The following is a 25886-nucleotide window of genomic DNA, read 5'->3' as shown; positions in this document are numbered from 1 at the left end:
ATACCTAGAGCAGAGAAAATAGGATACATTTGCTGAGGTGAAGCTAAATAGTTCATCTTCCATTGCCCATGAAGCAGTTACTTCCAGTTCAAGTGTCCCGTTTGCCTTTATCAATTGAAGGTCTGGAAATTGGGCTGGTCCCCTAAACCTGGTGGTGAGTTTGGCACTGTGCTTCCCGAGATCCCAGTGGAGTTTCTGCAGGAGAAAGATGTTTTCAGGGAGTTCCTGTATCGCATCAACACTCTGGGTAAGAGACCGTTGGACTCAATCAGTACGGTCTAATTGGCAGCCTTTCCAGACGCATGTTGTACTATTAAATATTAGTTTCTATAAAGGTCACAAGCAGAACAGGGAAAGCGCAGGCTCATAATAAGCCTTCTTCCACTAACGGTTACACTGTAATGCATTATTTTGTGTACTGTATGTTTTCTTGTAGACTTGAAGTTTGTAATTCTATCCCTATTCAAATCAAGTAACTGACTTGTATTATTAAATCCTTTCTTTGGTTACTATAAATAAAAGTAACGTTCCAGTCATCTGAACACAGTTTGATATATCGAAAGGGTTTTCTAGCAGAAAAACCCATTGTATATCTTTTTTTTTTTTTAATATAAGAATTTATTTATTAGACGTTTAATAGTACTGGGATGACTTTTTCTCTCAGGGTGGAGCAGCCGCACTCAGTTTGAGGAGACCTGGGCCACTCTGCTTGGGGTCTTGGTGACGCAACCCATTGCAATGGACCAAGAGGAGGAGAACCAGCAGGAGGTAAGGCAGCACGGGGCACCAATGTGAAATCCTTCAGCAAGAGCTTTTCCGAAGTCCAATAGCTGTGGTACGTCACCGTGCTGAAGTGTGAGGAAGTTAACGTTATTATAAAACTCTCCTTTAACTTCCAAAATGTCCATATCTGTGCTGACGGTAGTACTGCTCTAAGTATGATGCAGAGTCACCTGACGCTATATTTTTTGACATGGCAGGAGGACCTAGAGAGGACGCAGATCAATGTTCTTGCCGTGCAGGCCATCACGTCCCTGGTGCTGAGCGCCATGTCCATCCCCGTGGCCGGGAACCCCGCGGTGAGCTGCCTGGAGCAGCAGCCACGCAACAAGACTCTGAAGGTCCTGGAGACCCGGTAAACAAGGGCAAACTTGGCTATTGAACCACTTTCCTTTTCACAGTGTGCCAGGTTCATCATGCCACCACACAACTGGGGCAAATCTATGTATGCTGTTGTGAAATAAAAGATGGATGAGAGGAAAAAACACTGATACTGTTTGTTGTTCTCTTCCAAATCATTTTACTGTATTCCTGTAATCTCTCCCCTAATGTTGCCAGATTATAGTTTCATTTGATGACTAGATGCAGGTCCATTGTATGATATAGTAGTCCAAGACTATTGCCTGTGTGGCACTGTAAGTCCAGCATTTCAGAAACAGTTCTCCTAATGTCTTCAATTTGTTTTGTTTGCTCCGGTGAGGTTTGGGAGGAAGCTGTGTGTGATACGAGGGATTGTGGAGCGAGAGATCCAGGCAATGGTTTCAAAGAGGGACAACATCGCCACGCATTTCCCGTATCAGGCCTGGGACCCTGTGCCCTCCCTCTCCTCGTCAATCACAGGTGACCCTTGGGCCGAGGGCATCAGGGAATAGAACACATCGCCGAGAAACACCCAGGCCCTGAGATAACGGCCTGTTTTTATCACCCTCACCTTCACTCAATCTCAACATATTAGCATCTAGGCTAGCTTAATCAAAATGGCATTTGGTCCATTGAAAATGTGGTTTTTATTTTATTTATTTGGACACATTTCTAATTTAAAACTTATTTAAGTAAAGCACAGAAAGGCAGCCATTTTGGCAGTATCTGTAAACAAGAACAGAGAAATGCTTTTGGTAATGCATACTGATTTTCTGGCTCATTCTCTTCACTCAGTTAGATGCTTATGAATAATAACCTGAAGTTACTGTGTGTTTAAGGTACCTTGATTAGCCACGAGAAGCTTCTGCTGCAGATCAACACAGAGAGAGAAATGGGCAACATGGACTATAAACTCGGACAGGTAAGAATTGAGTCCATGGTTTCTTCTGTTGTAGTCCACTGGAATAGGTAGCCTGGGATTCATGCATTAATAAGTACAATAGCAAACGATTGCCTATATACATGTGTTATGAATATATATGCATACATGCGTGTGTATGAGCGCATTAAATTTCTTATTTCATTTACATATACTCCACAAAATCATTTTGCTTGGCAGTGTTGTTACTTGGGAAGTAACTGATTACAGTGGATTACTATATTAAGTGTACATTTGTCTTTAATTCATAGCACTGACAAAATTGGCCATTGAAATATGCTCTTTGTATATTCCTGCCTTCTCTGTAACATACCATATTGATGGCAGCTTATTTTGCAGGCTGTTTGCTGGTAGTGATAAACAGTTGCTGCTTCTGTTTATTATTTGGCCTGTGCTGTAATTACATTCTGAAAGAGGTCATGTCTAGAGTTGAGTCAGATTTCTTTTTAATTAAATCTGATTTGTGGTTTCAGTTGGAAACAGCTTGGCAGGCTGGGTTCCTTCTTGAATAGAATTACTGCAGAGAGGTCTGACAGATAGAGGCTAAGACGAGATTTAGGCAGTCTATTGTAATGAAATAGCCTGTATCACTGTAGTATCTGCTGAGTAGGTTCCAGTTTGCACACAGTTTATATTTTATCCTCTGCATTGGCTAGGAAAGTTTTTTTTTTTTTTTTGCAAAAAGTATTTTCGAGTGAATTCAAACTTTCATTCATTTCTGGAATGCAGCTTATCATTCTACAGTGACAGAATGCCCTAGTACTACCAAGCTTTTGGAAACGCAATCCTACCAGTCTCGTTCTTGACCCTATCTCTAATTTGTATGAGCAGTTAAACCCAGTGTTTGAAGACTGGAAAGTTTAAAATAAACACACATTCTTACAGAAGACAAAAGCAAATAATAGCCCTAGGCTTGTTTTTAAAATGCGGGCCTTGCCTACGGTTAAAGATGTTTTTCATTTCATCATTTCGTCTTCCACAAAAACTGCTGTCACAAATTTTGCACACGTGAAAGGGCTTCCTGACAGAAGCGCGGTGTTGAGAGAGCAGAGGACTTGCGTGAAACATTGCATAGTCCTCTCATAACGAGAGCAGAAACAGCATGAAGTGGATTGTGGTTTCCATGTATCAGAGAAAGAGTACTTGTTAACAGATGTACAATGTAGTAATGCCAGTGGTTTGAGCTTATACAGGAGAATATAAATAACATACTTATATTAGCCCTCAAGTTTGCGATTTTGGGCACCCCTGTAGCCCAGAGATCGGAGGATGTTCTTTGTTCTTCCTGTCTCCTGTGAGGGTTGCAGAATCAATCATAGCACAGGATGGATGCCGCTGAATTGAAATTGCAAATTTTCTGAAATCTTACCAAAAATGTAGCCTGTATTTCCTTTCCTGCTTGAAATGGAAAACGGCAGTTCGGAGTGTAACCTCGGGAACTTGGTTTGACTCGATCCCGTCACATTGCAGGTGTCCATTCATTCTGTCTGGCTGGGCAACAACATCACGCCCCTGAGGGAGGAGGAGTGGGATGAGGATGAGGAAGATGACACTGATGTTCCAGCCCCAACATCACCTCCCACGTCTCCCATCAACTCCAGGTCTGACTGCATTTGCCTGCAGGGAACAGAACCATTGATTTGTTTGTTTTTCTGTGGGTTGAGCACCGGAGTTTGCTCAAAGCGTTTCATATACAGTGGAAAATATAAAGCTGTAACTGTAACAATAGAACAATGGCTTGAATCATAGAGTACAGAGTACTGTGATATTTAGTACAGGCAATTTCAGTCAATCTAAAAAACAGGTGAGATACTGGCTATCAGAATTAAAAAGCTGATTTTTCTTTTAAGGAAAAAAATCATCTGGGGGAAAAGGAGAATCACTCATACTTTAGGCTTCTTTTACAATATGCAACATGTAAGAAATTAGATCTCTTCCCAGGAAACACCGCGCTGGTGTAGACATCCACTCCTGCTCTCAGTTCTTACTGGAGCTCTACAGCCAGTGGATCCTGCCCAACAGCCCCAATAACAAGAAGACCCCGGTGGTTCTGATCAGCGAGGTGGTTCGCTCGGTGAGTTTGGAGCCGCCAAATCGGTTGCACTTTGGAGTTCTCTTCCAGGACTGCAGAGGTCATTAAAGCCTGTCTTCCTCCTCCACCCTTCAGCTGTTAGCGGTGTCGGATCTGTTCACCGAGAGGAACCAGTTTGAGATGATGTTCAGCACCCTGACGGAGCTGCAGAAGGTCCACCCTGCAGAGGACGAGATCCTCAACCAGTACCTGGTGCCTGCCATCTGCAAGGCGGCTGCTGTCCTGGGCATGGTGAGATCTCTACTACGTCAGTCTTCTATAAATGCACTGAAACGACCAGTCGTGTGACATCTCTGACACGCTGTGGCTCCCTGTCTCAGGACAAGGCGATTGCCGAGCCGGTGAGCCGCCTGCTGGAGACCACGCTGCGCAGCACCCACATGCCTAGCCGCATCGGGGCACTGCACGGCATCCTGTACGTGCTGGAGTGTGACCTGCTGGACGACACGGCCAAGCAGCTGATCCCCATCATCAGCGAATACTTGCTCTCCAACCTGCGTGGAATCGCACAGTGAGACTCCACGCTTTACTTCGCACAGCCACAGTGGTTTATTAAAGAAGTCTCATTATTTGCAGTCAAGCATGCTTTGTAGATGTATATTTTTTTTCTTAAATTTTTTTCCAGGCTCAGCAGAAGGGGGATTGTCATCATTTCTTTGATCAATAACATAAAAATTCCCCTGCTGTTTTTATAATCTGCCTGCACATGTACAATTAATTTGCTTTGATGTAGGCTTCTGTTTAAATGCGTAATCCTCGAGACATCCTCGTGCTACCACAGGTCAGGCTGCCAAGCAGACAGTTTGTCATGTAAATGTTCCGTATCGGTGAAGGATTTGGTGTGCTGTCTTCTGTTTTTCTGTCCCCCACTCCCACACTGCTTGCATATAAAGATAATTTGACACTAGTTTGTAAAGGCTGGCATTACAAGTCTTCTAATGATTATTTCCAAGGTAATCCTCACAAATGTATCATTAGTATTATTATTATTATCAGGACACAGTTATTTCATTCTTGGAGAATCTTTTATCTCTTTTTTTCTCATTCTGAATGTATGTTTGGCAACGGATGAGACTATTTCGAACGCAATTATGTGTGTGTTCAGGATGGTGTAGCGCATTGTGTTGTGATGGCTGCTTGCGGAGGTCTGGGGTGTTTATTCCACGCTTTCTGTTGCAGCTGCGTCAGCCTCCACAACCAGCAGCATGTGCTGGTGATGTGCGCAGCCGCTTTCTACATGATTGAGAACTATCCATTAGACGTGGGGCCGGAATTCACAGCAGGCATCATTCAGGTTCGGAGGAATTATTGACTTGTATTTGAGCGCATCTTCCATCATCTTGTTAAAAGATGTCGATAAGAGGACCGGCCCAACTCCTCGTGCACAAGCCCTTCCTCTACTCCCTGCAGGCATGGCCTTTATTTCTCCGCTCGGCAGGAAAGTTCACTCAGTTTGGCCTTTGACACTTGCTTCACTGAACAGTAGTTGGTTAAGAAAGGACATTTTCTCCTAAAAATAAACAAAATGCAGTAATGAAAAGCTGGAATTTGAGCTTTCCTGAAATAGCCTGCCTTTATTTTGTGTATTAGTCATTACAGGGTCATTTATTGAGTCACCTAATGAAGGGCAGAGTTTATTAATTCATATTTCAATATGGTGGGGGGATTTCAGCAGGCTTAATTTTAATCTTTCAGTAATCCTTCGAGCTTTCCCAATAGCTTGACGCTGCAGCATATTTTTAATCTTTCGAAGTGGAAATGTAAATAGCCTGCAGGATTCTTTACATCTTATTATCTGATTGTAGAAAGAGAGACAGCCACACTACCTCTTTGCATCTTCAGCGCCGGCTTTTTTTAGATGTTAAGCCCAGTCTGCTTCATTGTTCTTTTGTTAGGCGCAAAAAACAAACAAAAAAGAGATTAAAGCCATTTTTTATTAATGACACCACCCTGTGTGTTCACACATTAAACGATATCTTCCACTGCCCTCAGAGAAGCCTATGAATGATTCTGTCTGATTAGTAGTAGTAGCCATTTCCCCGCAAGGAGTAGGTCTGCCTGGCGTGTCTCACGTGTGCCCGTTTTGCCGCTGCAGATGTGTGGCGTGATGGTGTCGGGCAGCGAGGAGGCCACCCCCTCTGTGATTTACCACTGTGTGCTGCGGGGGCTGGAGCGCCTCCTGCTGTCAGAGCAGCTGTCGCGGCTGGATGCCGAGGCGCTGGTGAAGCTGAGTGTGGAGCGGGTCAACATGCCCAGCCCTCACCGTGCCATGGCCGCCCTGGGCCTCATGCTCACCTGCATGTACACAGGTAACACTCAGGAACACTGCAGTCCTCCTCAGACGGGTGGGTGTGTTTTGATTTTTATTTTGTCTCTTTCGTTCGTTTCTTCTGCCAGGCTGTCAGATGCATGGCAAGCCCTTTCTCTTGTGCCCGTATGTCTGACGATATTTAAACTGTTGCTGGCATCTTCAGGAGCATGCAGTTCAGTCACCTGAGCGCAACCTAACCGTTTCACCGTTTCTGAGCTAAACCACTACAGAACGAGCACTTTTTTCCTCCTCTGCATTTCAAGGCTTCTTTCGTCTTTAGTCTGAGCTAAAGGCAGTACCTATCACCTGCCAGAAATGTTTAATCTGTCCTGATGATTTGAAGAAAAGCAAAAACTCCTGTTATCAACATTTATTACATACAAATTGCAGTAAATGTGTCTTTGGGGAAATTAAACCCGATTGGGTTGGCACACTTATCTTATTTAGTACTTCATATGTAGGTAAATAAAGGGACAGATACTTGCTCAGTGATTTTTGTTAACAGACTGACAGTGATGTTTAACAGCAGTTTGTTATTTACAGGAAAGGAGAAGTGTAGTCCCGGACGGACAGCGGACTCTGACCCCACCGCGCCAGACAGCGAGTCGGTCATCGTGGCCATGGAGCGAGTCTCTGTTCTCTTCGACCGGTACGGAGCTGCTCCCTCTTTTACCCCCTTCAATCCATTGTTTGGTTGTGGTCTACGCTTCAGAGTAGAGTTGTTCAGTTTCTTAAAACAATGCTGTTCTCCTCCCACCAGAATCAGAAAGGGCTTCCCGTTTGAGGCCCGAGTGGTGGCCCGAATCCTGCCGCAGTTCCTGGATGACTTCTTCCCACCTCAAGATGTGATGAACAAGGTCATCGGGGAGTTCCTGTCCAATCAGCAGCCTTACCCACAGTTCATGGCAACCGTTGTTTATAGGGTCAGTGAAGATTCAGGTCACCCGTTTGCTCACCTGGAGTGCAGTAAAAAAAAGTGGTTCAACAGACTGATAGGCCACACCATATGTGTCAGATTATCCCAATGTCCATCTTCATCAGGACATAGTCTCCAGGGACCTAGAGTTATTTAATTTCATGGCATACTTTCCCCATTACCACCCTGTGTTTTCTGTGCTGGGTCTTATTACTTTTAACATTTATTGGTATTTTTTTTTTTAAATCAATGTAGAAATAACTTCATATATATTGTTCTCTCTCCCTGCATTGTTCAGGTATTCCAGACGCTCCACAGTACAGGCCAGTCGTCGATGGTTCGAGACTGGGTTCTGCTCTCTCTCTCCAACTTTACGCAGAGGACCCCAGTTGCCATGGCGATGTGGAGCCTATCTTGTTTTTTTGTCAGCGCTTCGACTAGCCAATGGATTTCAGCGCTGTATCCTTCACAAGTCATCCATTATCTCTGGAATGGTTGGATTTCAATTCACAGGGTTATATTGTATGTGAGGTCTTCGTTCTGAACTAAGACACAAGACAACTTGGAACCAGATATTGGTGCACCCCAGGAAATGAACTGATTTTATTTATTTTAACCATGAGAGGAACTGCAGAAAACTGTCATGTAGACTAGAAATGGGGGAAGTGTAAGATTTCTGGAAGGATATATTCTTGATTGTTTCATTTCCTCGACCTATTTTAATCGCACACTTCCTTGCTGTTGAGACCATCCTAGCTCTAGCTTCTGTCAGCTCGAAATATAATGTGAATTGTCTAGGAGAGTCTGCCGTTTATTTGCAATGGAAATTGAGCTTTGATTTTTCATCAAGTAGAAAGAAAACTTGTTAGTGATTTGTAAGTGTGCAAGAACACAAGCATCATTAATCTATTTAAAAAACAAAAACTTTATTGGGCCACACTACAGTCATTGTTCATTACTTACACATTACGAAAAGTAATGTCTCTACAATTAATGAATGGTACATTTGTATTTTTTGAAGTCAAGTATGCATCAAGTGCAAGTTGATCTTGCGAGTAAATGTCTTCCCACTATATTTGCCCTGTCGCATAATTCCAGCAGACATAACTCATACGCTGCAGTTACTGTACACACACAGCCAGAGAGGTAAAACAAATTGGTATTTCATATTAAAGAAAAGCTCTATGAAAGGATTATTGGTCTCAAATTGAATTAAGCTCATTTGTGATGGATTTACAGTGAACAGTTGTGATCCACACTAAATAGATTTAAGTTTATTACGTTAGTCTCGCCAAATTGTATCCTTCTTGACTCTTGGTTTGGCATTGCCTCAAAGGGTTTGTAATATGGGCTGTGCTTACTACACCTCGGGCTTAGCATTTCCATTTCCTGATCATGATGTCAAATTAACGTCTTAATACATTTTATGGTTTGAATAAAATAAATGGTTAGACGTAAATACAGATGCAGATATTAATTTCAGATGTTTATATCTATTAGCGTAATAATCGCTGCTTCCATGGTAGTGGTTAGTTTGATTAGACATTAATTGAAGCTGCATGTGTGATGGCCGATTTTAATTATGGTTTAGTCTTTCTTCTATCTTACATAAGAACATAAGAAAGTTTACAATCGAGAGGAGGCCATTCACCCCATCGTGCTCATTTGGTGTCCATTACTAACTAAGTGATCCAAGGATCCTATCCAGTCTGATTTTAAATGTTCCCAAATTGTCACTTCAACCACATCGCTGGGCAGTTTGTTCCAGATTGTGACAACTCTCTGTGTGAAGAAGTGTCTCCTGTTTTCCGTCTTGAATGCCTTGAAGCCCAATTTCAATTTGTGTCCCCAGAAGACCTCCAGTTCTTATTTAAGTCTTTTTTGACAACAAAGAATGAGCACTGTAGTTGGCCTAATGTTGTGGGCACTTCCTAATGGATTAGTTTCGAATGTCAGCCAATATATCCTCACCTTTCTCTTTCCTTGACCCGTCCACCTCAGTCTCCCTCACGTGATCAGCAGAATGGGTCGGTCAGAGCTCGTGGACGTCAGCCTGTTCTGCTTGGTGGCCATGGACTTCTACAAGCACCAGATCGACGAGGAACTGGACCGCCGAGCCTTCCAGTCGGTGTTTGAGATCGTGGCCTCTCCGGGCAGCCCCTATCATCGCCTGCTCACCTGCCTACAGAACATCCACCAGGTCACGCCCTTCTGAGCCCCGATTGCCCTCCGCCCCGAGGGAGCGGAAGAGAGAGCGGGAGCGGGAGAGGGAGGGAGGGAGAGGGAGAGAGCAGGAGGGAGAGGGAGGGAGAGGAAGGGAAAGAGGCTTTCATGTAAGATGGACCTTTGAAGTACCTGGCAGCAGGAGCCTATCAAAGCCCCTCTGCCACCAGCCCCCAAAGAGAAAAAGGATCGCCTTTAGTGCTTCAAAAACTAAGACTTGTCATTGTATCATTTTTGCTTGTACCTCTGTCTCCCAAGCCATTCCCTGCATGGAAAATAGACTGAGCACTACTATTCTGTATATATGAGTTCTTCCAACACTTCAAAAACAAAAATGTAGACACAAAAAAATCCCTTTGAAGGTATTTTAGAGCAGATGAAAGGGACTGCTGAGCCACGGCCTACGAAAGACTTAATATAGTTTAAAGAAAAAAGGACAGTGCTATTTTTTGGGTGCGTTTTGTTACAGAATTGATTGTTTTATGACAAGGGGCTCTACTGGGAAAGATTAGAAACCTGCATAATATTGTTAATGGATATATTTGTAGTTTTTAATACAAATCACCCTCAAAAGAGGCAAGGAATAAACGAGTGTGGGGTTTAATGTTCTTTTCAAAGTAAAAGAGTCTAGTAAGCCATAGTAAACTGCATTTTGTTATATAAAGACTGAGATTATAACGCAGTAAACGGAACAGGAAGGTAAGACCCCGACTCCTAGCATGTATTCGAATCTCATCCCCACCTCGCAGTGAAGTGGCGTGTAGTATGTGAAGAGAAGAACATGCATACTTCGCCAGTGAGTTGTTTTTTTTATTTGATTTTTTTATTCTCAGGATGTAAGATGTGATATTACTGACTGGAAGTGTCTTTTAATTAAAACATTTCTATATCATGTAAAGTATGTATAATTGTAAAACCTGTAGTGCATGATTTCTATGTTCGGAAAGAAGAAGCAAGGCCACTGTTCTACTGTTTGCACATGATGGGCGAGAGGAGTTTGTGTTTTCTGTGTTGTATGTTATTTTGTTTTTTTCTTAAATAACTTTGTCTATGATTTTTCACATTTTTGTTGTTCAGATATTGAATTAGTACGGCTTGCCTTGTATTCTAGGAAATAGCACAGGAAATGACATATATCTTTAATCAGATCTCCCAATTGGGTTTAGGGTGGTTTTAATCGGAGCGTGGGTTACTTTTCATGTAAATACAAACAATAGTTTAAGACAAAAATATATATAAATATATATAAAACCTGTTGGAAAAAACAAACAAAAAACAGGCAAGCATGCTATAGTTATTATGCCCGCTTTCAAGATGATTTCCTAATTTTTTTATGTTGCTCCCAGAAGTCTTGTAAGAGAGACTCCTACTTGCAGTAAAATAAGTGCAACACAATCCAAAGGGATCCCCTTCCTCGGTGTAACCAACAACAGCTTCGACAAATCGTAGTCGGTACATAATCCATGGTACGTTCACCGCAATATTTTCCTCATTTATTATATATTGTGCCTCGTTCATAACACAGACTTCATACCAGTATTGCACAGCTTTTAATTGCGTTTCCTGATCTCAAAATGAAAACTACGTGAATTGTATTGTTCAGATATTCAGATATAGCAATAACATCTTTCATATTTATCCAGATCACAATTTTTTTTTTATTATTATTATGCCCCCCCACAATCCACTATTTTCTTCTATTCGCTCTACCATTCCTTCAAGGTCACAGTAATATGACACCCTTTTGTTGGCAGTACCAGTCATGTGATGTATTTACACAATAAATTGAGACTCATTCCCCTCTGTCCTGTCCTAGCTCATGAATATACACAGTTACTCGTTGATCTGTTGCGTCTTATATCGGTGGCCCTGACACTTTGAATGAAGGACGAGACCTCCTTCACAAGTGAGAAATGTGAAAACGTGACATTGATGAGTCCAAATAAAGAACTGACAAGGTTTTACCACTTTCCCAGGGAAACATACTGACATTTTAAATGCACTGTGAAGCAGCTTGAAACGGAAGCAGAACTGAACTTCAAGCTGTTGTGAATGAAAGCCAACTGTTTCAAGGAAGAGAAGTTTAAAACCTTGAATGTTTTCAAAGATATGGTGAAAGTCTCAAAATGAGCTTGATGTAACGGGGAACACTATTCCTTTGATTATTTTGTGCTTTGAAATGTGTAATGGGTTTGACATTGTTTAGAAGACATATAAGGGTTCTCTTTGCCCTTGCATTTTCTCTCGGATACATACAGATTGGAGTGAGGCTGTTGGAGAATAAATTTCTGTGTCACAAATTATAAATAATAATAACGAAATTCAAATAAATCGACAATAGATCACTCCTTTCAAATGCCCTGGCTTTTGTTATTGAAGTTTTATTTTACAGCGCATATATTTCATACCATAACAAATCCTTCACACATTTTAGCAGGAATAAAAGCTTTATGCAGTTTCCATAATGCCTTCTTGGTCAGGTAAGTTTATTTTTATTGAGCAATGATCTGGATGTAGTTGTACTGCTTTTTTCTGTTCATGTATGCATTTTGTACATCACAATTAGTCATTTAGTCATAAGGTCACTTGATACATGTCAGTGTCCTTGTGTGTCTCTTGAAACCGAGCAGGTGGGCTGCTCCATCATTCGTGAGTCGTTCTGTGTGAGGCTGTGATGGGATTAGCCTGGAGCTTTTACTGGAATGTTTGTTTTCTTACTGCAGAAAAATCATCTATAATTTGATTTGTCATGTTGAACATCACAATTGACTGACTAAACTATTTAAAATAAAAGTTTTAAACTTTTCTCTCTTTCCATTACTTGATTTGTTACTTATTTTAAATGTCATTTTAATTTCTGCAGCCATTCATTTCGTACAGGATGCAGAAATGTAGACTGTAGTGCTCTTAAATGATTAATGTGTGATAACTTTCTCAGAGAACATAAATGAGTGTCCTCTCCTTTAATTATAATAGCCATTTTTCAAAACATTTTATTTATTGTTCACCACTTAATGTGTTATTTTAATGAAAAAGCTTTTTAAAAATTGAAAAAGGTATAGTTCTTAATATCTTACATATGAGGGAACCTAACTAAATGAATTATAATAATAGTTCACCAAAGTTTCAATGCTAATAAACATGATATGAATACAAATGTTTATGCAAAAACTTTCATTGCAGTTTCATTGTTTTTGTAAAGGGCTTTGCACACCCTGTGTTAATGGGAATGGTATACAAATGTTACAAATGTTTATCCACAGCTCTATAAACTGTTTCTATATAAGGCTTTTATCCCCCCATAAACAAATTCCAGAAATCCATTATAAAGGTGTCTTTTAACTTAATAACCTGTGGTCAGAGAAACATGCAAATGCAAAATAAATCAAAAAAATAATAAAAAAAATACATGCATGTATGTATGTGTGTATATATATATATATATATATATATATATATATATAATATTTATATTAAAGTTAAAAACTTAGGTAAGTTGTCAAAATCCACTGCAACCGTATATTGACCGCCTCATCTCAATCTGTTATATCTCACAATTCACAATATTGGGATACACAGAGACACTATTTATATATCAAACCACACGAGCTGCAATAGCAAATGCCACTTTAATTAAAGTTCATGCCAGAGTCTTGAGTTTGTCCAAATTGTTTAAATTCAAGAACAGTGCTGGTATGGAAACACACTTGGAACACATGCTGAAGTCTTACGAGCCATGGAAAACCCAAGGGTTGAATAATTGGTGTAAATACTTCCAAATGGTACAGGGCACTTGGGTAAAATACTTTGCTTAAGCAGTCTGTGCTGGTAGACATAACTGCCCTTTCTCTATTAAATACATGCATTACATTTTCCTTAAGACTGTGGTCACAGCTGCTGTAATGTCTGTTTTCCCTGTATTGCTGGGCAAGCTGTCTGTCTGAGTGAGATTGCAATACCTGGAGCTGAACTCTGTCTAGAGTTTTGAGCATATCTAATGACTTCCAGTGCAACTATTGTAAGGCTTTCCTATCAAAGAAACACAAGTTAGTGCTATTCAGTAGAAAGCTTTTCTTTCTTTGTGTTATTGATTTAAATCTAAACTCGTTTATCAGCTTCTAATGATGGACAAAACGTATCGAAGTGTCTGCAGAAACATCCTAGGGAAAGAAATACTGATGGCAAGGAGAAAGAGAGAGAGAGAAATCAAATTGTAAAATCTATAACTCAGTAATATGACTTATTGTTTTTGTATGTGAATATTTTTGTATGCATCCTTCTGTAGACTCCATCTGTCAATCGTATCCACTTTCGTTAATCCTCTCCAGCACTGTGGTGCCTCTGCTCTTGCCGTCTTAAATATTATTTCGCTGTTTGTCTACTTGGATTATTGGTATACAGTGTCTTGTCTAGTGTAAATGTTAACCTTTTCAAATATATTTATAGGTGGATCTATTCATTCAGCTTGTAAGGAGAGTCCAAACGGTTTCTGTTCTCCTGCACCCGCACCTCCCCAGCCCCCTGCTCAGCATTAAAAGCTTTTAAATGTCATTATGTTGTTGGATGAATTCCCAGGACAAATGCAGGTTGCCAAGGGAACAAAATATCCTGCTCGCTCTCTCTCTCCACCAGTTAATAGCTTTAATCTTGATTTCCTGTCAACCCTGGCCTACTTTATTGGCTTTCAGCTAAAAGCTTTTTGTTATAGTGCCGAAGAGAGCTGGTAGACGGTTACCAAGGCAACTTGACATCACAGTGACGAACTTCCCCACTTAAAAGCTTTTAACCGGATCCCTGATTCACAGACCTAGGCCCCATTTCCAGGCCTCTTAACTGTAATCGGTGGGAAAGGCTGAGCTGCTGTTGTTATCATACAGTCCTCTTAACTGGAAGGCCAACAGGCCTGTGTGTTGTGCAGGTCTTTGAACAGAAAGGATTTTTTTTTCCCACCAAACCTAAGTAAAAGATCTTCTTTCCTGTAAAATGGCTGCAGAAGAGAATTACAGTTACATTGTTTCACCTCAGAATGAAAAACACAGAAGGGCCAGAAACTGGACAGAAGCTGAAATGAGGGGCTTGGTGTATGTGTGGGAGGAATATGTCACAGAACTGAAAAAAGCTAAAAGGAATGCTAAAATCTATGAAAAGATGGCTAAAAGGTTTTTTGAACTCACTGGTGAGCATCGTCACAGAGAAGAGATTAAGATGAAAATTACGAATATGACTTTCCAGTACAGGCAAGTATATACAAAATATTTCTCTCTCTCGTGTGTTATGATGCAGTGCTGTAAATGAGAACCCGATGACCTGTGTTAAAAACTCCTCCTCCTTGGAAGAGACTGCCACGGTGCTTTACATGCAAAGGCATCGGAATAAATATGTATGCAGGTCTTAGATACTATTTTGTGTTTACGTAAATATTAAGAGCTGTTTTAAACCTTTGTGAAAGATTTTCATTTAGGAATTAACTACAATAAAATAAAATCTTTCAATAAAAATATGATGATAAATATTATTTTAATTTCTGTTCAGCAGAACAAAACAAGACTTATGAGTGAAACAAGCCTTAATTTTAATTAAGCAAACAGGTGCTACGTTCCAAATAACTCTTGGCAGTGACAGATTATGAAAACAGGGTGCTCCTGTTTTAACCCCCTTAAGTTCACATACTAATTATTATTATTATTTTTATTTCTGCACACTGCCACTTCACCTTATAAGTGTAATAATATGATAAAACTAAAAACTAAATATTTGTATAGATGTATATAGATAGATGTGTGTGTGTTAAATCATTGTTTATTCAGGTGGTGCTGCATTATTATACTCTACAGTGTAAATGGAGTATTACCAACCTTGGGTAAAATAAAAGGAAATAGTTTAATTCCATAGTAGTGAAGTGCAATTAAATAATTAGTGGGTACTCCTAGTGGCATGTTATACTCCAAACCTTAAGGTCAGTTGGGCGTGCATTCACAACGTGGCCAGTCCCGGTTGGAGTGAGCTGACATTTTTGTTGGAGAGGACTATATTGGCTTGTTATTGTACGGGCCTCCCTTTCCTCCTATGTAATACCTTTGCATGTACTCTGGCTTGGTTCATTAAGTGTTGGCTCACAAACATATAAACATGCTCAAAGGTGTGTGTGTGTGTGTGTGTTACCCTACTCTTCAATAGGAAACTGAAATGCACGAGCACTGGAAGTACACCATCCCCGGAATGGCCCTACTACAAGTCCATTGATAAAATACTTTCCAAAGCTTCAGATCCCAGTGGCATGAAGTTTGAGGTCTTGCAGTCTGGACCGTCCACCTCTCAGACGGAAGCCTCTCTGTCCCTTCCTGCCAATTCCCCATCAGCATTCTTGCCAGAATATACTGGATCATCTGAAGAGAGAGAGAGGTATGAAGAAGCCGAAGGCTCGGAGAGTTCAATCAGCTTTCAGTCTCTGGCGTTTAGGTAAGGAGATTTTATGTGTCTATTCATTTCAGAAAAATGTGTCCTGTGTGCAATTTCAGTGTCCCAATCAACTACTTTCACCACTGGGGGCAAATAGCCATGAACTTCAAAGCAAACTGACTAAGCACAATTTTAGGAATTTGTATTTTATAGCACTACAGAGGCTTAGGGGTTGGTACAGCATTTTAATTATGTACTTTCCCTGAAATCCCTTTAATTTGTATTTTAAAAGTAATGCCTCCTTTACATTAAACGCTGATCTCACTCTTTAAGTCACCACCAACATTCTACCATTAACTCCATGAAATGACTGATTTGTGGGGAAATTAGTTCAATGCACTTTTTTATGATCCTGCTTTAAAAATTCCATGAAATATTTGGTAACTGAACTCAGGCTTTCTCTACTTACTGCCTGCCTTCTTCTGCATTAGTGAAGGCAGTATAACTCTGGAGAGAACCTGGAAAGCTTTCAAATGTCATATTTGAAAGAATTTGCAAACTTCTGACAGAAAACTGTAGCATTTCCGGCTTCTTGTTACTGGATTTGACGTTTTGAATTAAAACAAGAAATAAACAGTTGAATTGACTGAAGCTACAGATTAATTTGCAGAAGCAGCTACATCATTACTTTTTTCTACAAGAAGTAACAGTATTTTGACAAGCAATATTGCAGTATTAAATATATAAATACCCCAGATATAAATGTATCCTAAAATCATAGATATGGTATAGAGTTGTAGTAGTTAACTCCTGAAAGAAGTTTCACAATCAACGTGGGAAGAAAAATACTTATATATAACTATATATACAGTGAGGGAAAAAGGTATTTGATCCCCTGCTGATTTTGTACGTTTGCCCACTGACAAAGAAATGATCAGACTATAATTTTAATGGTAGGTGTATTTTAACAGTGAGAGACAGAATAACAACAAGAAAATCCAGAAAAACGCATTTCAAAAAAGTTATAAATTGATTTGCATGTTAATGAATGAAATAAGTATTTGACCCCTTCGACTTAGTACTTGGTGGCAAAACCCTTGTTGGCAATCACAGAGGTCAGACGTTTCTTGTAGTTGGCCACCAGGTTTGCACACATCTCAGGAGGGATTTTGTCCCACTCCTCTTTGCAGATCCTCTCCAAGTCATTAAGGTTTCGAGGCTGACGTTTGGCAACTCGAACCTTCAGCTCCCTCCACAGATTGTCTATGGGATTAAGGTCTGGAGACTGGCTAGGCCACTCCAGGACCTTAATGTGCTTCTTCTTGAGCCACTCCTTTGTTGCCTTGGCTGTGTGTTTTGGGTCATTGTCATGCTGGAATACCCATCCACGACCCATTTTCAATGCCCTGGCTGAGGGAAGGAGGTTCTCACCCAAGATTTGACGGTACATGGCCCCGTCCATCGTCCCTTTGATGCGGTGTAGTTGTCCTGTCCTCTTAGCAGAAAAACACCCCCAAAGCATAATGTTTCCACCTCCATGTTTGACGGTGGGGATGGTGTTCTTGGGGTCATTCCTCCTCCTCCAAACACGGCGAGTTGAGTTGATGCCAAAGAGCTCGAATTTGGTCTCATCTGACCACAACACTTTCACCCAGTTCTCCTCTGAATCATTCAGATGTTCATTGGCAAACTTCAGACGGGCCTGTACATGTGCTTTCTTGAGCAGGGGGGCCTTGCGGGCGCTGCAGGATTTCAGTCCTTCACGGCGTAGTGTGTTACCAATTGTTTTCTTGGTGACTATGGTCCCAGCTGCCTTGAGATCATTAACAAGATCCTCCCGTGTAGTTCTGGGCTGATTCCTCACCGTTCTCATGATCATTGAAACTCCACGAGGTGAGATCTTGCATGGAGCCCCAGACCGAGGGAGACTGACAGTTATTTTGTGTTTCTTCCATTTGCGAATAATCGCACCAACTGTTGTCACCTTCTCACCAAGCTGCTTGGCGATGGTCTTGTAGCTCATTCCAGCCTTGTGTAGGTCTACAATCTTGTCCCTGACATCCTTGGACAGCTCTTTGGTCTTGGCCATGGTGGAGAGTTTGGAATCTGATTGATTGATTGCTTCTGTGGACAGGTGTCTTTTATACAGGTAACGAGCTGAGATTAGGAGCACTCTCTTAAAGCTCGTTACCTGTATAAAAGACACCTGGGAGCCAGAAATCTTGCTGATTGATAGGGGATCAAATACTTATTTCACTCATTAACATGCAAATCAATTTATAACTTTTTTGAAATGCGTTTTTCTGGATTTTTTTGTTGTTATTCTGTCTCTCAGTGTTAAAATACACCTACCATTAAAATTATAGACTGATCATTTCTTTGTCAGTGGGCAAACATACAAAATCAGCAGGGGATCAAATACTTTTTTCCCCTCACTGTAACTGCTTATTTTGTGTGTTTTCCCAATTTGTATAGATCTGATCCTGTTCCAGTCAAGACAAGGAAAATGCTGAAGTCCACGCTGAAGAAGAAGAAACTGAAGCTGATGGAAGCCATGCTGGTGGAACAGAAGAAGATGAGCAGGGCTGTGGAGGAGACGTGCAGGGAGGTGCGCAGGGTGATGCACCAACAGAACTTCCTCCAGGTGCAGAGCTTGCAGCTGCAGGAGCGCATGATGAACTTGCTGGAGAAAATGATCTCCCCTGCAGCCCCACAGAGCTGGCCCAACACGGCCGTTAAGGACTAACACGGTGCAACACACAGCTAAGAGATTTTATTTTAACAGCTGAGCTGCTCGGACTACTAGGGATCATACCAGATATTCAGACCAAAAAAAAAAAAAAAGACTTGTGAAAAATTGTGAACATTTTGCGCTCTATACAACAATTGTGAATTAACCCATGTTTGTGTACAGTGGTCCCATACATGTGATGTGCGAGACTTTCTCAATACAACTGAAGGTATATCATATTTCAGGTAAAGGACGGGATATTCTTTGAGTTTACGAGTACATGCATTCAAAGCATTTTTAAGATCTGTATCTCAGTAATGGGATGTTAGCCTTGAAGGGTAGTAAACTCTTGACTGCACAAAAATAAAATGAACATTTCTAGCTGGCTGGTGTGATTGTAATGAATGCTTATACAATTTTCCAAAACATACCAAGTTGATCCAGTTGATGTCCTCAGTTAAGAGCCTTACACCTTGTCTTGCAATCAGGGCAGAGAGAACACTAGACGACCAGCAAGGTTCTGGATGAGCTGGAGCAGGCGGTTGTAGTTGCAGGCAGGCCGGCCAGGAGGGAGTTGCAGTAGTCCAGGCGGGAGACAACCAGGGACTGAGTTGAGTAGTCAGTGAAGAAAGGGCAGATTTGGCATATGTTGCTCAGGAAGTTGAAATGGAGAGATGGAGAGAGAAGGTGAGGAGGGGAAAGAAGAAGAAATCAGGTGGTTGAGCTTGAGGTGATGCGAGTGCATCCAGGAGGAAACAGCAGACAGACAGGAAAAGATGTGAGAGAGGATGAGGGGGTCAGAAGAGGGATAAGACAGGAAGATTTGGGCATCATCTGCATAGAAATGGTAGGAGAAACCATGGGATGCGATGAGGGGACCCAGAGAGGATGTGTAGAGATAGAACAGGTCAGGAGGGGGCCCAGGACAGATCTGCGCCATGTCACTTGGCAAGTGCGGTTGTTGAGGTGAGAGGAGAACCAGATGAGAGCAGTTCTAGAAATTCCAAGGACAGCAAAGGGAGGAGAGGAGGATGGAATGATTGACGGTTTCGAAGGCTGCAGAGAGATCAAGGAGGATCAGGACAGGGCAGAGCGAGACTGCCCAAGTAGAGATGAATCATAGGATAGAAATGCAGCCAGAGAGCAGTTGAGGAGGGAGGAGATGAACAGGAGTAGATCAGGAGCAGTAGCCTGGAGGAGTCAAGGGGGGAGGGTGTCAAGGGCGCATGTGGTGAGTTTGTGGCCTTGAAGCAGAGAGGAGAGACAGCCAAAGAGAGGTCAGAAAGAAAAAAGAAGGTCAGTTAGTAGGAGATCTAGGGGGGTAGGAGAAGCGGAGGTGTTGAAGAGTTTGCAGATATCAGCGATTTTAGAGATTATCAGTAGAGATAGAAGAAGGAGGAGGAAGAGCATGTTAAGAGGGAGGAGAAGGTGGAGAAAGGTTAGCAGAGGTTATTAGCAGAGGATTCAAAGAGCAATTGAAAGCAAGACTTTTGGGCTGAGGTGAGTGAGGAGGAGAATGTAGAGTTTGGACCTCTTCCTTTTCTTTTGGGCAGAGTAGATCCAGGGCTGTAGGGAGAGGAATGAGCAGGATGGGAGGGTGAGAGGGAGTGGAGATTCCAAGAGAAAGTGAGCAGCTAGGGGTGGAGACAGAGGGGAGGGAAAGGGAGAACAAGATGCATTAATAGTCTGAGGTGTCCATCGGGCTCACAGAGAGTGTAAAAGGAGGGAAACCTCTGGAGAGGATGTGGTCCAGCTGGGGCCTGCCTTGTGAGTAGGGGATGATGAGGACAGGGAGAAGTTGAAAGAGTGAAGGAGGGTAAGAAATCTGGTAGGGGTTGGAGAGGTGGATGTTGAGGTATCCCAGAAGGACGGTAGTGGAGGAGAGTGAATGGAGGGAGGAGAGAAGGAAGTCCAGTTCATCCTTGAAGGTAGTGAGTGGACCAGCAGGATGGTAGAGAACCAGAAAGAAGAAGTGACGGGGAAAGGTGAGCTACACTGTATGGAATGCAAAGCTGCTAGTAGAGATAGAGGAAAGAAAGGGGGGAACAGAGAAGAGAAATGGTGAGAGCAGGAGCCCTGTCCCTCTTCCCCACCCACGCGGATGAGGAAAGTGGGTCCAAACAAAGGTAGCTGAGTTCTCATGGGAGATCCATGTTTCTGTGAGATTGCAGAAAAAGCTACCAAACACATGAGTAAACTGTACAGGAGCTCAAAACAAAACAGTTGTATGTAATGAGGCAGTAAACATCTCCCGTGAGTCACAAACTACAAGCTATTACTACAGCTTAAATGCATAAATAAAAAGTAAAATGCGCTACAGGTAATCAAGCCACTTCTGGATACAGAATAGGTCATAGTTCTTTGTAGCAATGTAAGTTACAATAAAACGGCAGACGCTGTGCTAAATTAATTAACACAGATGCAGTAACAAGATACAAAATGCAGGTAATTAGCTTAGCTACCTGAAGTGCGCCTGCTAGTCTGAAGAAGCATCCTGTGATGACGAAGTACAACTATGCAAGGACAACAGGGGTCGAAAGTCCCTCCTATGACAATAAACACACCGGCTGGCAATACTGGCTATGTGTTTTGGGTCACATTAAAACAAATATTTGTTTTAAGTTACCCACCATTAGTCTGATTACATGAAGGTAATGTAGGACACTGAGACACAGAACAAAATTGTGCTATTTCTATTACTATTTGTTTGTGCACCTCCTGGGATGTGAACATGTAGACCTTGTATAATCCCCATGCAGTAACATATAGATACATTATCATTACATTTTATCTCCTTCAGTTTGGCCATGCTATCTCACCAGGCAGTCTTATAGGGCATAATGGTTTTATGGGAGTAACAGATATAAAATGACAGTGAAACATATTTATTGTTATAGTTTATTTATGTATATTTAGTTAACCATATCTTTCTTAGGATAATGTATTACTAATTTCATGGGACGGACTGTATAATTTTGGGATTCCTCAATTTGATCAAATATACACCAATCAGCCATAACATTATGACCACCTGCCTAATATTGTGTAGGTCCCGCTTTTGCCGCCAAAACAGCCCTGACCCGTCGAGGCATGGACTCCACTAGACCTCTGAAGGTGTGCTGTGGTATCTGGCACCAAGACGTTAGCAGCAGATCCTTTAAGTTCTGTAAGTTGCGAGGTGGGGCCTCCATGGATCGGACTTGTATATCCAGCACATCCCACAGATGCTCGATTGGATTGAGATCTGGGGAATTTGGAGGCCAAGTCAACATCTTGAACCTGTGATTCATCAGACCAGGCCACCTTCTTCCATTGCTCTGTGGTCCAGTTCTGATGCTCACTTGCCCATTGTAGGCGCTTTCGGCAGTGGACAGGGGTCAGCATGGGCACCCTGACTGGTCTGCGGCTACGTAGCCCCATACGCAACAACCTGCGATGCACTGTGTGTTCTGACACCTTTCTATCAGAACCAGCATTCAATTTTTCAGCAATTTGAGCTACAGTAGCTCGTCTGTTGGATCGGACCACACGGGCCAGCCTTCACTCCCCACGTGCATCAGTGAGTCTTGGCCGCCCATGACCCTGTCGCCGGTTCACCACTTTTCCTTCCTTGGACCACTTTTGATAGGTACTGACCACTGCAGACCGGGAACACCCCACAAGAGCTGCAGTTTTGAAGATGCTCTGACCCAGTCGTCTAGCCATCACAATTTGGCCCTTGTCAAAGTCACTCAGATCCTTACGTTTGCCCATTTTTCCTGCTTCTAACACATCAACTCTGAGGACAAAATGTTCACTTGCTGCCTAATATATCCCACCCACTGACAGGTGCCATGATAACGAGATTATCAGTGTTATTCACTTCACCTGTCAGTGGTCATAATGTTATGGCTGATCGGTGTATTTATTATTGCAGAACAAACTTACAATTCATATCTGTGTAAAAAAGTATATGACTTACTTATTTTAAGCGCGTTTCACAAGACGATCAATTTCAGATATTTAAACTTGTGCCATAGTTATAACAACTCCGTTAAAAGGCCTGGAAGTGTACAAGGACACTTGTGTATTCAACCTCCCTCCCACATGTTGCATGCATTCCTTTAAGTATTGTTTTTAAGCCACACACTGTGATAATTCTTTATATGCACTAATCTTAATATTTATGAAGTCAAACATTTTAAGCTATTTGTATTTACACTGTTAAAGCCAAATTCAGCGAAGATGAAAACAAGTTAAATAAGATTAAATCCTTGGGGGCCGGGGGGAAATAATAGCCTACTGTGTTTTATTATTCTATATATAAGCTATATATATATATCAATTACACTTGTTTTGAGGAGTTTCCCAAATGGGGTAGTCTAAATATTGAACAGCTTATATTGTATGTTGCTACACCACAGCTTTTTAGACAGACGTGCTGGAAACAAACGACTTCAGGATGCATTGTTTTCTCCAACAGAGCATTAAACAATGAAGGGGCACTCCCATGAAGAAAGCAACCCTTACTTGACTTAGTATGCACCCTAAAGCAACCTCACTTGTCCTCCACACCACCCAAAAGCGACCACTACTGTTAGCACAACTGAACCCAGTCTGAATAATGTATCTGCGTTCATCGGACCTCTGCACAATCCCATAATAAGCGCCAGCCCGGGCCCGGCAGGTCATGTGACCGTAGCCGTTGTTGCCCTGTGGCCGCTTGTTGCTGCTTTTGTTTACTGTCCGCGGCGCCCTGGAGAGACATGTACCGGCCTGCAGGTATCCACCGTCCCGACGTCTTCAGCTTCACAGACACCCACTTTGGACTTGAATTATTACATCTGACACTTGCATATATTCTCTTGGCATACTTTTATTCTAAGTTTTAAGTTGCCTTTAAAAACGAAGTAGTTTGACATCGCCAGCTAGCTGTCATGCTGCCTTAACACGTAGCAACGGAAACGGACAGCTCTCATCCTTGTGTCGATGGCTTTCTATGCGTTTGTAAAGCAACCGGCGATCATAATTGAGCCAGCTTTCATTTAAACTTGTTTGACTACATGCTTTGCCTTGTTTAAACTCTATACCGTAAAAGATGCACTGTTAAGTTAAGACTGAATTGGCGGGTGCCGTTAATCCTGAGCGAAATGAGAAAGCAGTGGCGATATTTTAACTAACACATGCAAAGGCTAGCTATTAATACTAAATTAAGTATACAACTCATTTGATGCCATACCAACACATGAATGCGGACTAGTTGTGCCATATTGTCTATGACGGAAGTGTAATTTGCAGACTCTATAACTCTTCCGTCTAAAATATAAAACTATGAACATGTCGTGTGAGGGGATAGTTACTTGTTTTGCAGTGAAACTACGATGTACACCTGTGGAATATGTTCTCCAGACTCAGTCTAGCTTGGTTAGTTGACAGAGCAAACGGGGCAGTTTGAAAAAGGTTGAATGTGATTGACGGGCCGCGCAGCCAGTGGGACGAGCCGGATGGTTTGTGGACAGCGGCGTAGCTATGGTTACCGGGGGTGCCGCTCCGGGAGGACCAATGGGAGGGCGGGGGCGGGGCGCTGGGGGTAGCAGGGTTGGGTGCGCTTCCTTGGGAAAGGGAATGCTAGTTCGGGGAGGAAAAAAACAAAAAAAGTTCATAAAAAGTTTATGTCAAGAAATCCTGAAACAGCACCCTGTCAGTTTCAATATGTTTGCGTTATAACATAGGTAAGAGTGTTTTTGCTTTACTAAAACGGTATGCAAATCCAGCAATTCGAGAAGTTTGGAAGGTAATCGTTTTTATTATTGTTGGGTTTGGAAATGATCAACAAAGGATTTCTGTAACACTGACAGTCTGCCTCTATATGATTGTTTGTTATATTGATAGCAATGCCGGCAATCATACATAGATTTTAAGTGTATGCATTGTTTTAATTATTGGACTGACTGCAAAAGGTTTTCGCTTGATTTGCATTAGATTACTGTTTATTAATATGCATATGCTGTACAAGTTAGCATAATGAAAACGTGTTTTGATTGAATGGTTTCTTATGAGGTATCAAAGGTTTATTTAAGCATGCTATTAATTTACTTATTACTTTGTATGTACACATAGAATAGAAATAGAGTTGAAAATGCCTCATGCTAAAGCGCACGTCACTGTACCTGTGTAAAGGTGTGTTGATTTTTTAGCGCTAAAAGTTTGAATTGAAAGCAGATTGTCATTGGAGATTAACCTGCTGCTGTTTACTTACACTAACTCCACCCTTTGCCGGTGTGCAGCCAGTTCTACAGGGAAGTACAGGTCAGCCTGTGTTATGTGCAGGCTTATGTGCTGTGTATGTATACGTTTTCAATATCCGTATTATTATTATTATTATTATTATTATTATTTATTGCTTGGCAGATGCCCTTATCCAGGGCGACTTACAAAACAGAAGAGCAATACAAAGTGCAAAAATACAGTACAGTTCAGAGCATAATGCAATTTATAAATTGCAATTTACACATGCTAATAGGTAATATACAGCAGACAATACAAGTCCTAGATAGTAAAAGCTAGTAAGTGCAGGCATCATTAAGAGCGATGGGAAAGGAGGCATAGGGGAAATCAAATTAAATGAATCCCAATAAAATAATAGTAGCAAAGTATTCCTAATTGTAGAATGTAGTTTGCTAGCTCACCACTCTTGTTACCTGTCAATCATTTTCCAAAATGTTTTAATAAAGAATATGCTAAATTGATCTGCAATACAATAATGGACAGTATACTGCCTATAAATACAACCAAACTTTGTCAAAATGTGCTATAACCCATTATTTACTTGTATTACAAATAGATGGTTAAATATGAACATTTACTGTTTACAGCAACACCATAGTTTACACTTTTGACTGATAAATGAATGACAAATGATAAATCTTATATTTCAGGTTCAATCATAAAGTATTTCACGTATTATTTGTATTCCCTTTTCTTTTTCATAATATGATTTATACTATAAGTCACCTTGATGATTAACAATAACTGCCTGACACCTGAAGAAAAGTTTTGATTAAATTTTTTTTAACCCTTTTGCCTACTTATTAAAAAAAAATCTTAAAATGAGCTGTATCATTTATTTGTATTCATTTTATTCATTTAACCATA

At 41.3% G+C, this 25886-nt stretch overlaps 3 protein-coding genes across 11 annotated transcripts in view; all 3 read left to right on the top strand.

Moving 5' to 3' along the window:
* htt (huntingtin) overlaps nt 1-12427 on the top strand; it is a 42052-nt gene extending 29625 nt beyond the window's left edge. For 5 of the 7 annotated variants that reach the window (XM_066720113.1, XM_066720110.1, XM_066720107.1 and 2 more), the window contains 15 exons: nt 121-247; nt 665-768; nt 981-1135; nt 1481-1620; nt 1980-2062; nt 3551-3681; nt 4022-4154; nt 4248-4403; nt 4493-4683; nt 5352-5466; nt 6268-6517; nt 7027-7132; nt 7244-7406; nt 7698-7858; nt 9401-12427. In XM_066720113.1, coding sequence (XP_066576210.1) covers nt 121-247; nt 665-768; nt 981-1135; nt 1481-1620; nt 1980-2062; nt 3551-3681; nt 4022-4154; nt 4248-4403; nt 4493-4683; nt 5352-5466; nt 6268-6517; nt 7027-7132; nt 7244-7406; nt 7698-7858; nt 9401-9614 — 2229 coding nt within the window. In that variant the 3' untranslated portion in view covers nt 9615-12427. The remainder of the gene's footprint in view (nt 1-120; nt 248-664; nt 769-980; nt 1136-1480; nt 1621-1979; nt 2063-3550; nt 3682-4021; nt 4155-4247; nt 4404-4492; nt 4684-5351; nt 5467-6267; nt 6518-7026; nt 7133-7243; nt 7407-7697; nt 7859-9400) is intronic. The other 2 variants (XM_066720111.1, XM_066720109.1) reach the window with 1 other exon arrangement.
* A 1999-nt stretch (nt 12428-14426) lies between these two features.
* msantd1 (Myb/SANT-like DNA-binding domain containing 1) lies at nt 14427-19138 on the top strand. Its single transcript, XM_066720105.1, has 3 exons — nt 14427-14859; nt 15800-16081; nt 18497-19138. The coding sequence occupies exons 1-3, from the start codon at nt 14606-14608 to the stop codon at nt 18765-18767; spliced, it is 807 nt and encodes a 268-aa protein (XP_066576202.1). The 5' UTR covers nt 14427-14605; the 3' UTR covers nt 18768-19138.
* A 4248-nt stretch (nt 19139-23386) lies between these two features.
* rgs12b (regulator of G protein signaling 12b) overlaps nt 23387-25886 on the top strand; it is a 74098-nt gene continuing 71598 nt past the window's right edge. For 2 of the 3 annotated variants that reach the window (XM_066720103.1, XM_066720101.1), the window contains exon 1: nt 23387-23513. The gene's annotated coding sequence lies outside the window, so the exon portion shown is untranslated. Of the gene's footprint in view, nt 23514-24367; nt 24464-25886 lie in introns of those variants that run through there. The other variant, XM_066720102.1, reaches the window with a different exon arrangement.

This window comes from Amia ocellicauda, chromosome 13 (genome assembly GCF_036373705.1).
Source record: "Amia ocellicauda isolate fAmiCal2 chromosome 13, fAmiCal2.hap1, whole genome shotgun sequence".
NCBI classification, from domain to species: Eukaryota; Metazoa; Chordata; class Actinopteri; order Amiiformes; family Amiidae; genus Amia; species Amia ocellicauda.
Note: the sequence above shows the minus strand (reverse complement) of the source record. Positions and strands in the feature narration are given on the sequence as shown.